Source organism: Callionymus lyra, chromosome 2, assembly GCF_982586985.1.
Source record: "Callionymus lyra chromosome 2, fCalLyr1.hap1.1, whole genome shotgun sequence".
Lineage (NCBI taxonomy): Eukaryota > Metazoa > Chordata > Actinopteri > Syngnathiformes > Callionymidae > Callionymus > Callionymus lyra.
The window spans coordinates 23,421,141-23,435,897 of record NC_141819.1 but is presented as its reverse complement, the minus strand read 5'-3'; the positions used below and the strand labels follow the sequence as shown (position 1 = coordinate 23,435,897).

The 14,757-nt window shown below is 39.0% G+C and overlaps 1 protein-coding gene across 1 annotated transcript; it reads right to left on the bottom strand.

Moving 5' to 3' along the window:
• Window positions 1–4,160: 4,160 nt before the first annotated feature.
• LOC148086041 (synaptopodin 2-like protein) lies at window positions 4,161–14,699 on the bottom strand. The gene is made up of 5 exons (XM_087784199.1): window positions 14,547–14,699; window positions 11,546–11,697; window positions 11,011–11,274; window positions 10,474–10,844; window positions 4,161–7,451 (listed from the first exon to the last, which is right to left on the bottom strand). The coding sequence occupies exons 1-5, from the start codon at window positions 14,646–14,648 to the stop codon at window positions 4,930–4,932; spliced, it is 3,411 nt and encodes a 1,136-aa protein (XP_087640325.1). The 5' UTR covers window positions 14,649–14,699; the 3' UTR covers window positions 4,161–4,929.
• Window positions 14,700–14,757: the final 58 nt, after the last annotated feature.

Below are 14,757 nucleotides of genomic sequence, written 5' to 3'. Positions count from 1 at the left end.
TGTTTTAGCTCCATGATAAATCTCTGGGGGACAGCTGAAGAAGAAAGGCATCAGTCAGCACATTCCTAAAACACACACATCCATCCATCGCCATGAAGCTCGCAGCTCGCCACCAAAAACGCTGCTTTAGATAGATACTTGAGCACGGATCCTAAAAATTGTATATTCTTTACGATATTTGTAAGATGAAGCACTAAACATGACGTTGACACTGATTTATTGGCTTGTGACGTCATCATCATGTGACCTGTACTTTTGAAAAGAAAAAAAAAGTTTATAAAAAATAATTAAACCTGACAAGTGTATGGTCGACTTTATTTATTTTCTTTAATCTTTAAATTGAAAACAATCATTACATTGGATAACATTTTTAGATACATTTTATTTTACGAGTTAATAATAAGTGACATTTTTACACTTTTGTTTTCCACTTCTTTAAACAAAAACAAAACAAAAATAATGAAGTCGAAAATTGTCGGGAAAATGCAACATGAATCATTGATAGAAAAGGTTAATTTAAAATGATCCGGGTCAACACGTTTGCTATAACCTTTTACTTCACGTTCAACGAGCTACACGCTCAGAAAGAGCTCCCCCTGCAGGCCACATGCATCTGCTGGCAAGTCAAAGGCATCAACTTCAACCTTCAGATACATCAGCACAGTTTGGAAGCAGCAGGAATGACTTCTTACCTAAGACCCAGGTATCCACCGGTCCCAGAAGGTCCCAAAGAATTTGAGGAATATAGAATCCTGTCCAGTGGATTTTTTGGAGTCCCAGAGCTTGTGTGCCCACTGCCTCCTCTTCGTCCCCGAGAGAGTGAAACCCTATCAGCAGGGTTTCTCCACTGCTATAGACAGGTCCTGTAAGTTGGAGGGGGTGGGGTGAAGTGTGCGGGGGGCTTCAGGGGTATGGGTGTGGTGGCTCAACTTCATAGTTTGGACAAGACAGTGCGATTTAACATACAGTATGACAGGTGAGGGGGGAATTCAAAATGTAACATGATATTAATGTATCTATTATACAATTTTGATTTGGATTAACATGTATTTGATCCATTGAAAAATACAAATTCTTCAGGTTAAGAAGGTAGGTTAAGTTACAATTATTAAAACCATCAAAACCCTAATTTAAAGGCCTCAAATACTCATGCAAGGGTCAAAATGAGATATTAAGAGTAAGTAGAAATTCCAATTTAAAGGCCTTTTCGGTCCTTATTTTAATTAAAAACATTGAGAAATAAAAAAAAAATGTACTGTTTAACTAAATATAACAAAAAAATGTTCTCTTTCTTCCTTGAAGCACAAACAAGATTCTCTGTTGACCTTTATAACCTCGATCACTGCCTGGAAAAACAGTCTTATTAGGAATCAACAAGTGTTGTGAATGATGTGGTAATGGAGAACTGGTAAACACAGAGCTGTGCTTGTATCTCTATAGAAGACGCCGTAAAGACCGTAACCACTACATTTTGTGTAAATATATGTTTTAACTGTGAAACATGACACACCATGTTTTTTAAAAATAGTTTTACTACCCAGCATCAGCTTACTTAGGAGGTAAAGTAGAGTTGATTTGTCCTTTCAATCCGTTCTATTCTCATGTGTGAAAAATTAAATGTATAACAATGTTGTAAATAATTGGACAGTAAACGTATAGCAACCTTTATTGCTAGCTTGCTGATGAACAACTTGGAACAATGATGTAGATCGCAAGAAGCTAATAGAAACCAAAAGAGTAAATAAATTAATCTATATTATGAGTAAGAAGTTGTAACTGAATAGAATATTTCTATATTTTTTCAATTCGGTTGGCTCTAAATGACTTCTATCCTCTAACCAGGAAAGCCAGTTTCTTCAGCAGCCAAACCTTTCTGACGCCTCCAGACGATCTGTTGTCTTTGTTGTGTTTGCTCACCTCGCTCTCCTTCTTTTCCCTACATGCCTTGAAAGAAACCTTTGGGAGGAGAAGATGTTTGTTGTTTGTGCCTGGCAGCTGTCTCTTGTATCATCCTGTCAGGAAGTTTCCTTCCACTCATGTGAGTTTCTATGGTCAACTCCAGAGAAACTTTTCAGAGACATAACTTCTGCGTCCATCTGGGATAGAACTACACATCTATGTGGAAGTGGAATAGTTTTCAGAAAATAATTATTTCACACGTTTATCATGATTGACTTTTTTATATATTTTATTTCTAGTTTAAAAAACTCATGTTTGATCTAAAAGAGAAGATTATAATAATTAAATACAAATAAATAATACTAATATGATAAAACTGTATTCATGTTTAGTTTGTTAAGCTGCTGTTATTTCTCTGACTCACTGTTTACTTAAACGCTGCCCCATGATGTCGCACTCTGTTGTATTTTAATTTATAAGTAGAGGAAAGAAAGAGAAGTTAAAGATAAACAAGGAAACGTAAACATGTTAAAATCATTCTTTTTACAACATTAAGGAACAATGCCATAACATGAGATCTCCAACAGCTTCTGGAAAGACATGATATCACAAAGTTAACTGATAGTTAAAAAGATGCCACGAGAAGCCAATTAAGAACAGCCTGACCTTCAAATGGTCACTTAGATTTAGAATGACCTCCAATGACCTGCTCTGAAACCTTGAAACAACACATTGTTACACAGGAACCTGATGTGTGTCCATTAAAATGTGTACCTCTTTTTTTGCTATTATCTTTTTCTGACTCACAGCTGCGCTCATGACTACAGTAAACTTTACTTTCAATCTTCTAATGTTTGATACATTAAAAACACAATTTTAACACGATCACATTAAAGTTATTAATAATATTTTTTAATAAGGATAATATATATAATAAGACATTTGGATAATAGATGTTTCATCTACGTATGTGTCAAAAAGGGGAAACAAAAAGTTCTCTAAAAACATTGACCCATTTAAAGGAGTTTTCCTTTTGGTAGCATTTTCGGACAAGCGTGGCAGCTGATCTCACCACCGGACCTGAACGGGTTCTAAAGTTAGCAGCCGAAGTTGGCACCATGTGTCACCTGATCCCAGGAAGGGTTCAAAGGTTAAATCTAGTTCTGAGGCTACGGTTGGGTTTCACAACGCCAAGGCCATGCCTGTTAACGCTGCTTTAAAAAAGTAGGCCAATGTTTCTGCTCTTTCAGACCAAAGAGAAATTTAGCTTTGGTTTGCATTGTGTTACTTAATAATCTCATCATTTAGCATCGATTCATTCTTCTTCTTTGTTTGTTCAATAGCTGTCATAATTTCAGAAGTACCTCAAATTAAAAATGCCAACTAAATAAGTAAGTAAGTCAGTCAGTCAAACTGATTTAAAGTTGTGCAATATATATAATACCAAGACAGAGATTAAACATCACATTTAGCCAGCTATCCATTTATCCAAGCAGCAATCTAGCTTAAAGGATTTCGTGCCCACACAAAAATCCAGTTGCCTTATTTAAATCCACGATGACCTGAATGAATGAAAACCTTGTCAAATGTAGCAATCTACTTTGAAAACCGTTTGTTTTTGTGTTATTTCAGCTGTTATAGGTTGCAACAATATATCATTCAACCTATTGTCTAAGCAAATACCCACAATATACTTACCTTCAGTATCTCCGTAGCCACCCAACATGATAGCCACTAACATAACAACACCACGCTATTGAAATGTTATCTTATATTGATATTATGTTACATTATTGCGATCAACAATATTGTTTGTTTATCTCAAATGTTATTATTATTTTTTAAAAATTCTGATATTATGTTATGTTCGATGCTATTGTTGTTGTTTTTATAATTTTTGTATTAATACCGATTTATATTGATATATTATTCATATAAATAACTTACTTACCTTTACATGATAATGTTTTTTGTCATTTGATGTCGTTAATAATGTTTTTGCTAGTTTTAGCTCCAGGTATAGTCGATCACCTGTGATTGTTGTAGCAAATTCTTCCACTTTAGGTTATTTTCTGGGTACATTCTTGATTTCTCTTGGATGTCGAGAGGTAGATGGTGCGGTCGCTGATGTCCATGGTCAATCCGACACTGCCTCCTTGTGGTAAAGGTGTGGACATCATCTTGATGACGTTATTGACTGTATATATATTTGTATAAATATAGACACAAGAGACAGCTGAGGTGAGTTTTGTCTATTTTTATTCAACAGTATGTCACAAACAGACCAGACTTGTGATAGTTTTTTTTCTAAAAGGTCGATATATATCTACAATTGACATAAAAACACTCTCGAAGCAGGTGAACATGGATCAGAAATCACAAATCTGAGAGTACAGTAACATTCAAAACTATTTTCAGCTCTTTCTTCATTCTCTTTTTCACAGTCTTCATCACATTCTCTTGTCTTCCTATCAATCTTTACCATTCAAATACAAAATTTAAAAAACCTTGTTTCCCATCACACATTTCCTGTCTTTGCATATCCTATATCATTACCATTTTTTTCCACAGCTTTTTATCTTCACTAGACCAGTCAGTATTTGGGGGGAAAAAACAGCAGTTGTGTTTTATGTGAGCTTCAAATACAAACACGTGGTTAAAACAATCTGAAGAATAATTTGATCCAAAGATATGTATTTTGCACCAACTGTGAGTCTCCAAGAAACAAAGCAAGTTAGAAAATGTAGGGGAATTTTGTTTCAGATGCATATTGTTGAACAAAGCTAAGTCATTTTTAAATCAATTATAATCATTAATATTATTAACTCTAAATACAAATTAATGGTTGCTATAAACTAATATTGGCTCAAATGTTTTATTAAAAATGACATTACAAAAATAGCTTTTCCTTTAGGTGAGCAGTAATATAACCTTATCATGAAACAGAAAAGAATAAACCTTCCTGTTGGGCTCTTGTTTTGGCCAATTAAAAAGAAATTAAAATAATTATTGTAACCAGGGAAAAGCCCCTCAAGAGTGCATTGCTGAACCAGGACGCCAAACACTTGCCTGCAGACCAAGGTTGGAAGTGCTGAATCTAGGCCTAGGACCTCTTGGAAGTTGTAATGTGCTCAGACCCTGCTGTGGGACACTAGGCGGACCAAGGGGGCTCAAATTTGGAGCACTCTTGAACTGCTTGTTGGTCTGCTGTGAACTGTTAGTGGCTTGACTAGTGAGGAAGGTTGGCAGCTGAGGTAGTGGAGCTGTTGGGGCGGGAGGTGGGGGAGACAACAGGGGTGGAGCCCATTGACCTTGGTGAGCATTGAAAGGTGCTTCTTGATATGAGCAGGATGAATTCACCAAGGCTGATCCAAACATTGCTGTCGGAGAAGTGACGCCAGAACTCCATATTGGATTTCCAAGTGTCGTTGCAGCCCGAGGAGTGACCACTTTCAAGTCAGGCCCTCTAGTTGTCGGAGGCGGTGTGGAGAAGCGCTTGACCTCATACACTCTCGCTGTCTTCTGTGGAGCAACTGATTCCGCCTGCTGTTGACGTGTGTAGTGATCCTGGGAAGCTCCACCGTCATAACCGAACAGAGAGGAATTAAGCTTGTAGGGCTGGTGGCTCATTATGTCCACAGGCTTAATGGCTGTTTTTTTCCCTTTAGGACCAGCTGTTCGCGTCTTAACCACTTCTGTCTTTTTCTGAGCCTTTGGTGGACAGGATGGAGAGAGGAGAGGGTTATAGCTGATGGGAGGAGGAGCCCGGATGTTAGACGAGTACTTCCAGGTTGCGGGAAGGGAAGGAGTCGGTGAGGGCTCCCTTGTCTGGGCAGGAGAGTACGGCGTGGCGGCGACAGAAGGAGATCGGTCCACGACATACCGATCCATCCGGCTCTGCCTGCGGGCAAACAGCTGACCTCCCTTTCCTGCCAACTGTGGCAGCTGAGGGGCTTGTGGTTTAGGGGCCACTGGAGGTGGTTTAGGACCCCTTTGTGCCTGCATGAAGTTACAAGCTTCTGCCCCCAGCCGTAACCAGTCCTCTTCCGGTCCTGATTCGTGTCCAGCCTCAGTGTTTGTGACAGAGTCAACCACTGGGGCAATGGTAAAACGGTCATCCATGTTCTGGACCATTGATAACAACGCAGGATTTGGATTTGTGTCTTTTGCCTGAACAGCACTGAACATTGGCTTTTTGTTTCCACGGCACCGTGCATCTTGGAGGATGCCTGTGCGAGAAGCAGGGACCGAGATTCGCTGTTCACGTGTCGCCAATGTATCAACTGACACCGTGTGAGGGCTTGATACTGTCATCGGAGCTTGTGGGCCTGGGGTGGTGGCACTCATGGGGCTGGATTGGGAAAGAGGTGAATGTGAAAATGTTGGGAGATGAGGAGAAAGGACAGAAACTTGATCTGGCTTGGCGTGATGAGGTGCTGAGTTCGGAGAAGCAGAGAACCCGGAGGGTGTAACAGGGTAAAGGGGTACAGCAGGCGAGTGAAATGGCTGTGAAGCGGCAGGAGAGAAGGGTTGAGCAGGTGACTGATTAAAACAGGTCAAGGGCGTCAACGGAGTTGAAGGAGGAGCATTAGGAAATGAGGGATTGGGAGAATCGGCATAGGGAGGGCTGCTGCAGTTGGTATTCCTAGGTGGAATGTACAGGGATGTACTTGACACCACTCTCCTTGTATCAGTACCAGAATGATGTTGAGCAGGAGTCAACGTCATCATGGAGATGGCTGCCACAGGTTGGTTTGCTGGAATAGCAGCTGCTGGTTTGGGTTGCGGAGGACGAAACATCACGGATGTGACGGAGGCGCGTGAAGGGCTCGGGCCTGGAGTGAATGGACGGGCAGTACGATTTAGAACGGACGCATTCGCATTGTTATGATCCGTGTTCAGATTCATATTAGGGTTTGGAGCATGATTGAGATTGCTGTTCTCCATGGGCAACTGGGAGGATGGGTTCAAAGTCACGTTGGTTCTACTAACTTGCGGCCCATTCGTCATAGCTTGAGGGGGTTTCATTTCTGGTTTAGGAGCTACATGAGGAGCAGCCGGCTGCCTAGTGTGGCTGCGATCCAGCCCTGAGCCCTCCACAGTTGGACTCTGATGTTCAGAAATGACAAGTCCTAAAGTCTGATAAGTAGGGATGTCTAGAACCGGGCCTTGGTTGGTTGTTGGTGTTGTGGGAGTGGTAGGTGTGGTTGATGGGCAGGCAGAGCTCCTCCTGTCCAACAGGTCTAAATAACCACTATCCCACGTTTCGTCAAAGGATGAGGAAAATCCCTCTTCTTCCACTTCAGAGCCACTCTGAAATGAGCTTCCTCCTTCTTCTTCAGTCTCTCCTTCTGTGTCCCCCCCTGTTTCTCCCTCAGCTTTGCCAAAGCAGGTCAGCGTGTACTTCTTGGCTCTCTGCCTGCGCTTCTTGAACATCAACACCCCTTTAGAATTGGGGTTTGGAGCGTCAGTCAGCAAGGAAGCAATGGAGCGACATTTAGTGCGAGCTTCTTTAACCTGCTTTTCCACAACACTTTCACCGCGATGTAGTTCTGTAAATCAAAGAAAAAGGACGAAAGAAAATGAAAAAAATATAGTTTTTTTGTTTGAAAAGCCCATTATATTAAATCAGCAAACATAAACATAGTGTGTCTTTCATCTCATGTCTTAAAAAGATTCTTCTACTTTCTCCTCAATCGTTGGGAAAACCACTGCTATAAGAATCGTTCATCAGTTGTAGTTGGTGAGGCAATCAAATGATAAGATTCAGTTTCTGTTCCCACACTGTGGGATATTAGTCATTGAATTCAATATGATTGAACATTTGCCCATCAATTATTTGTTTTGCAAATGTCAAGTAGCAATACAGCTCAAAGGTCAACATTCAGTAGCAATTCTTTTAGTTTCAATGGGTACCTTTGGTTTGCTAGGTGACATTGACAAGAAGAAAAATAAATTGTAAAAAAATATTTAAATAAAAATACTTTCAAGAGGCAAACCCTTTTTATTTTTATAATCAACAACAGTGTAGTGTTTAGCTTAGAGCTTTTATAAATTACACTTTGGGAAGTATCTTTGACCTACGGCAGCGTCTTCATCAGTCAGCCAAAGCTTCTTGCCAACATTTTAAAATAAAAAAAACATATCCAGCTGAAGATGGTACATCAAAAACCCAATAATCGCAAAGAGAACCTCTTCAATTCCCATTGTGGACCTTGTGGACTTCACATTGACGCTGCTGGTTGTGGTTGAGCTGCTCTGAAACAGGTCTGTGATGGACAGGAGAGTCTGTTGTGGATTAAGAACGAAGAATTCCTGCCGTCACAATGTAGGAAGGTAAGGTCAACGCTTGTGAACGGCACAGTATTTATTTAAATGGGCACATATAAGTTAGGAGGATTAGCTTAAAGCTATTTGAGTCTATTTTAGAATCCTATCTGCTGAATATGTAGCTAAAAAATACAGACAAACTCTGTACATTTATCCCTTCAACAACAAACACTAACTCAATGATGAGTCGAAAAGCACTGTATGTCTCTTTCATCTACTGAAATAATGAAGTCAAACCACACTTGAAAGTCTTGATTAACAGAATATACTTCAAGTTCTTCTTGAATAAGACCAACAGATTCAATGAACGTTAGGACCCAGGTCTTACCTGAACGCCCAATGTTCAATGGTTTGTATCCATCTTCGTCTGAGCCTGGATGAGATGTTAAGTTCCTCATCTCACAAAATATGTAAGCGTGTGTCCAACCAGACCCTCCCCAAACCCTTGTTGTTCCAGATCGACTCGGAGTGAGGAAACGGTTGTTGACCAACTTCTTGCTCTTCTGTCGGGGTACAGCCCATGTAAAGACCTTTGTGTCTGCAGAGTAATGATGACCCGATGACCAGATGATGTCAAGCCCCTATTCCTGTCTGCCTGGCTGTCATCAAACACCTGTCAACCTAAACGCCCACCAAGGACGGGGAGAACCCTCACCACTGAATAGTTCATGCAGCCACGTCATGGAGTGAGTGTCAATTTATTTGGGTTTATAAATCCTTGAATAATGTATACTATATGTCTTAACTATAGCTTAAATGTAGTTCCTTACCAAACACATAACAAATAAAGAAATGTATAAATACTTTTATATATCACTGAGAGTGTAATGTGAGAAAGGACACGTCCCTGGACACATCCCTTCATCTGTCGTACACATAAGCTCAGAACTAAGTCACTAACTCTCGTCAGAGTTTGATCATTGGCAAACATGAAGTTGCACTTGAGTCACTGCATAGTTATTATGTTTGATCATAACAACTATTAATATCAATGAATTGTCGGTTCTTTGTTGATGGACAAATGACGATATTATTGTTAAACCACTGGTAAGGTCTATAAATATTTAATGGTTCAGTTCTAGATCATGCTTTGATCTAACTTCAGAGTATATCAATTAAACAAATTACATGGTCAGTGATTCCCGAGCGAAGGCTTAAGGATCATATCTTTACAGCTGTAGTTTTAGAATTGTTCCGCTTTCTAAATATTTACCTAAGAGCTAATATACTTTCTATTAGATGGTTCAAAAGTATTCATTTTGTCTCCAATAGGAATGATTTTTCTAACGATCAGGCATTCCACTTGGAAAATTTTATTTATATATATATATAAAAGAGTGTCAGAAAAATTGAACTGCAATGGAACGACCACATTGCGGCTCACCACTTTAATAAAATAAGAATAAGGCTGTTGTGTCAGTTTCTGGTTTTATCTTTCTGGTAACTTCTCTCAGTACTTCACAATATTGTCTCCGACCAACTGTTAAAAAGCAGTTTGATGGTCATATGACACTCAAAGCCTTTCTGCTTGGGTCGCCCAGACAAAATTGTATAGTGGAGATCATCATAAAAATGATATCTTTAATATAAACTGTTAAATATGAAAGGAATAATTACAGTAAAAAGGTAAATAAAAATGTCAACACATAACATAAGCACTTAACCTTTTCTAAATCTGTTACTGGCTCCCCCCATTGTAAAAACATAGTAACCGTCATAAAAACTGCTTCTCCAGCTCCGCCCTGCAATGTCTACATGGGAATTTGCTCACCAAACAAGAGTAAGCATCCTGTTCGGTTGTCGGTTTCCTGAATCATCCAACTGGCAGCTTCAGAACACACTTCACCAATGATGGAAACTAATGAAATCACCATCTCCAGGACGAGAAGAGGGAGCACCAATCATAACCGAAAAGGAGTTTATGTAAAAATCTTATTTGCTGCTTCTCTTATGTTACTTATTTACTTATTTAAGATTGTCTCTTATCATCTGAGGCTTCTTCAATGAATCCATGAAAAAGTATCTCTAAGACTCTGCTACGAATCTTTTAAATATTGATAAACTCATGCTGAGAGTCTCTAAACAACCATTTATCTTTGTCCCCAGTAAAGAAGTGTGTATAGAACTCCTCGCTTTATAGGATTTGTGTAGGAGATCAGGATAATGTATCCCCACTTCTCCCCTTCATCGCTCTCACTCCCCACAACCATTGCGTTGATGAATGTTTAGAGGTGAAGGTCTTACTTGCTTGTCGTGCTTTATCCATGTAGGTGGTGGAGAGGTCGTCATTCCTCGGGCTCTGCTGAGGTCCGACCATGGGCACCAACAGCTTTCCACATCCCGACAATAAGGCTTCTTTGGCCCTTTCTGGGGATACCAGAGGTGGACACACCAAACTCACCCCGGCCTCCTGAAACCCACTATCGACTTCTCCCTCTGCCTCCACCAGACTCTGGTCAGGAGGTGGCGTTAGCGTGCGAGGGGTCAGAGTGTGTGGGGTGTGCGCCGGCGTGGCCCAGTCGGTTGTTAAGGTGTCGTACAGGAACTCTCTGCGAGGCACACCCTGGGTCCACGAGCCCGGTTGGGAAAGCCCGTTGTCGTTGGCACTTTCATAGCTACATCCGAACAGATGGAGGTGTTAAGTTAATTCAGATCTTTGATTTTAAAAGACAAAAAATAAGAAAAAAACTTGCACAGGTATCTGTGTATGCATGGGATGATAAAATCCAAATGGGGAGTTGGGGTTAGGAGTTTTCAAACTCTATAATTCGTGCTCCTCACCCGCTCATTTCCGACGTGTCCTCCTCCTGGGTGTCGTAGCGGGCCGGTGAGCGAGCATTGGGAGATGTGCGACGACGCTGATGGCGATAGATGTGTGACTGTGTATCTGCGTCACTGTCTGTCTCTCCGTAGTACGCCTCGCTGTCTGGAGGAGAAGTGATGCCGTTGGGGCGGACAGCAGCGGAGTGGACCTCAGCAGTGGGAGACAAGACCCTCAGCAAAGATGAACTAAAGTGAGAGGAGGAATGGAGGCCTGATGGAGCCCTGGAAACATGGAGTATTGTATTTATTATAATTGATGGCAAGAGATGTTTTCCCTGGAAAAAATTGACCAGATTTATCAAATATATTCTATTTTAAATCAAAACTTTTTGATTGTTTCGATTTTTAATTATTTCAAGTTAACTTATAATTGTTTTTTGAGAAATAAAAATGTTTCTTTACTTATTTTATCTGTTTTTGTAAGCTACCTTCCTTTTTGGTCCATTTCATCGTTGTTTTAATTAATTTTTTCATGCTGATGTTATCCACTGACCTTTGAACTCTGAGGACCAGGATAGACGGCTGTGCATCGATAAGGTTCATGGCTTGTGCATGACTGAGTTCAGAACACGGAACATCACCAATGGCAACAAGCTGATCCTGCTCTTTAAGTCCAGCTCTGCAGGCTTTACTGCGCCGACGGACCTGCAGAAAAGTAAAAAAAAACTATGATTAGTCATGTTTGTTTTATTATCAAATGTCAGGTTTATGATAATTGTATCAAATGAAAAAGGAGGCAAAACTTTTATCTTCACACTCTAGTAATCTCAAAACAAGAATTTCAGTAAATTTGACTTTGGACTTTTGGTTGCTCTGCCTGTATGTAAAAGTTGGAATAAACTCAGGGAACGTACATTCCAAGCAGATTAGAGTCACTCAGAGCAATGATATTGTATTTAAGTAAACATTATTATACGTATGAAAATAAACTTTTTAAAAAGAGAGTCCTAGGGATCAAATATCATTGTAAAAAAAAGAGGAAAAGATTCTCATGATATTACCAAAATATACTGTTTTTCAATCACACCTATCACAAGTACAAAAGTTTAAATCAATAAGGTATTTCAATAAAAAATAATATTTGGTAGTCTGGTAAATGTCTGGTACAAATAAAGATTCATTGATTTGTACAAATATAATGATAAGAAAATAGATCATAATAGTTTTAATTTAGGAACTGATATCAAGACATTTTCCATGTTTTATTAATATTAATTTAATTCAATCAATAGTTATGACATTATACCAACAAAAACAGTGATTTTAGGCATTCCATGTTTTTATTTTCTGTCGGTTGGTCACATGATCCAGCATGTGATAACCCCTAGTTAAGAGAACTAGCTGCTCTAATATTTTAAACTCAACTGAAGCTTCAGAGTGATGGTGAAAATAGAGTGTTTTTCAAAATATATATCTATGAAGAAAGTCCCTTATGTCTACAAGAGGGAACCTACAAGACGACTGCGTCTGTCCCTGAATCAGAATAACTGGTGAAGTCATGAAGCTTTTCCTGGAGGTCTCTTAAAGATGAGGTCATAGGTTCTTGCAGGAAGCAACCTCGAGTGATTCTTGTCCACTGAAGCCTTGGAAAGACAAAACTCTTCCTCTTATCATCACTGTTACATGCTAGTCATAAAACCACTCCTTGGATACAGCAGAGTTTTATATTATCGGAGGCTTGATTATCAGATGGAAGATCAAATGTGGAGACAAGAAATGTGTATGGAGTATTTATACCGGGCAAATGTTCACCTCACAATGAGCGAACAGCTGCATCTCAAGTCTGGACCAGTCTGCATGTCTGACATTCACCACTTGTCCCCAACATTCCCAAAATAAAACCTCGCCCTAAAATCCATCACATTTATAAACAAGAGGGACAACATGGATGGAAAAACTTAATAGTGTCCATTTCTTCTAGTATATCTGCTCGTGTGTGAGGTTGAACATGGAGAAGTGTTTGTACGTTATCATTGTCTACGGCTTGTTTCCATGAGCAGCATCCAGCACACTCTTATATGTGCTATTCTGATCCTGCTATCCATCACCCAGCAGCCTTATCTGAGGTATGTTGCCGCACACACGAACACACACATGTGATCTGATAAACACGACCGCTTTATGTCAACTTGAGGCCGTTGGCAAAAACCTCAAACGAGGCCCCATAGTGACGGAAAACTAGCATATCGACTATTTAAAACAAAAGCCATCTAACATGATATAGCCTACTAATGGATCACAATAATGCTAATATTGACTTGAATAAACTTTCCTTTGAGGATCTTTTAGAAGTAAACATGTCTAAAGAAACATATAAACATATAACATAACATGAAGTGAATGAATGAAAAGACTTTTAAATATATATATATATATATATATATATATATATATATACTATATATTATATATATATATAATATAAATGTATATAGATATCTAGATATATCTAAATATCTATATATAGATATATATTTTAAGTCTTTTCATTCATTCACTCTTCAGTTTTGCCAGTTGCTTAAATACATGCAGATCCACACAACCATTTGCAGTTCAGTTTCCCGGCCAACTTGTGTGAGCTGGGTCACATTCCCATCTCTAGATTAGACTCAACTTTCTGGGGCGTCATCAAATACAAAAACAGATACTCTAAATAAAATGAGGTGCCACAAAGTCTTATAGCAGAACAATTGAGGCATTAGACTTATTGGTTTGTTCCCTTGAAAAACAAGATATTCTAGGACACAATCAAAGCTTTCCATTTTATTATTATTGTTATTCACTGTAAAGAAATATAATGGTTTCAAAATATGTGTCTTTAAGTGCTTGTTTTTGCAAATTGTTTTCAAAAACTATTTATAATATTTAAGACCAAAGTATTATCTAAAAGTCAAATTGTGTACGGTAGTTAAATGTACCTTAATTAAAATATATGATTTATTTTTAGATAAAATTGGGTCATTGACCAAAAGAAAATGATATCAATTATAAAGTTGTTCAACAATTATCCTAATTAAAGTTAGATAAAGGTTTAAGTATAACTAAAATGATAATAAAAAGCATGACTGTGTGTGAACAAGAAAGAAACCAAGATAAAATGCTTCTTGTTACACCCATGTTTTTGAAGATTCTACTTAAACTGTACACCACAACAGTACATGTCTTAATAAATATATATGTAAAAGTAAACTGCATCATGAATAAATAATGATGCATGTTAGGCTATCAGATCCATTTTTCAATGTAGTTATGCTGTAACTTGTTTCTATAATACAAAATCACATTTACTATTTACTTTTTGAGTTATCCTAAATAAAGTTATTGGAGCAATCAGCAAACAAAACTGCCCATCAAGACTCCAGCAAATGACAGCTGCTAACTCTATTAAACCCTCAGACTCATGTTTCTGGTTTGGCAGTTAGTTGTCTTTCTCTCTCACACACATTCATGCACTCACACACACACACACACACACACACACTGAGACTCTATACCTTTGCCACCTGTAGAGGCTTCTGCTGCTCTGATCCTCCCTGAAGCCTGAATCCCCAAGGCGACCCTCCTGACAGATTGACCACAAGCTCCTCCGCCACCATCCCTGCTCAGTAACTGCTCGGTGTCTGGACCAGTAAAAGTGACCTCCAACTTCTTCCTGTATCAATGGGTTATGGGCTTCTGTCTCCCACCACAAGTTCAGCAACTCAG

What these genes read in the sequence shown, in the direction of transcription:
- LOC148086041 (XM_087784199.1), bottom strand. Translation starts at nt 14,648, where the DNA reads ATGGTGGCGGAGGAGCTTGTGGTCAATCTGTCAGGAGGGTCGCCTTGG. An exon ending in AGCCTCTACAGGTGGCAAAG is followed by an intron (nt 11,698 to 14,546) that starts GTATAGAGTCTC and finishes ACTTTTCTGCAG; the next exon opens with GTCCGTCGGCGCAGTAAAGC. An exon ending in GGATAAAGCACGACAAGCAA is followed by an intron (nt 7,452 to 10,473) that starts GTAAGACCTTCA and finishes TTTGATTTACAG; the next exon opens with AACTACATCGCGGTGAAAGT.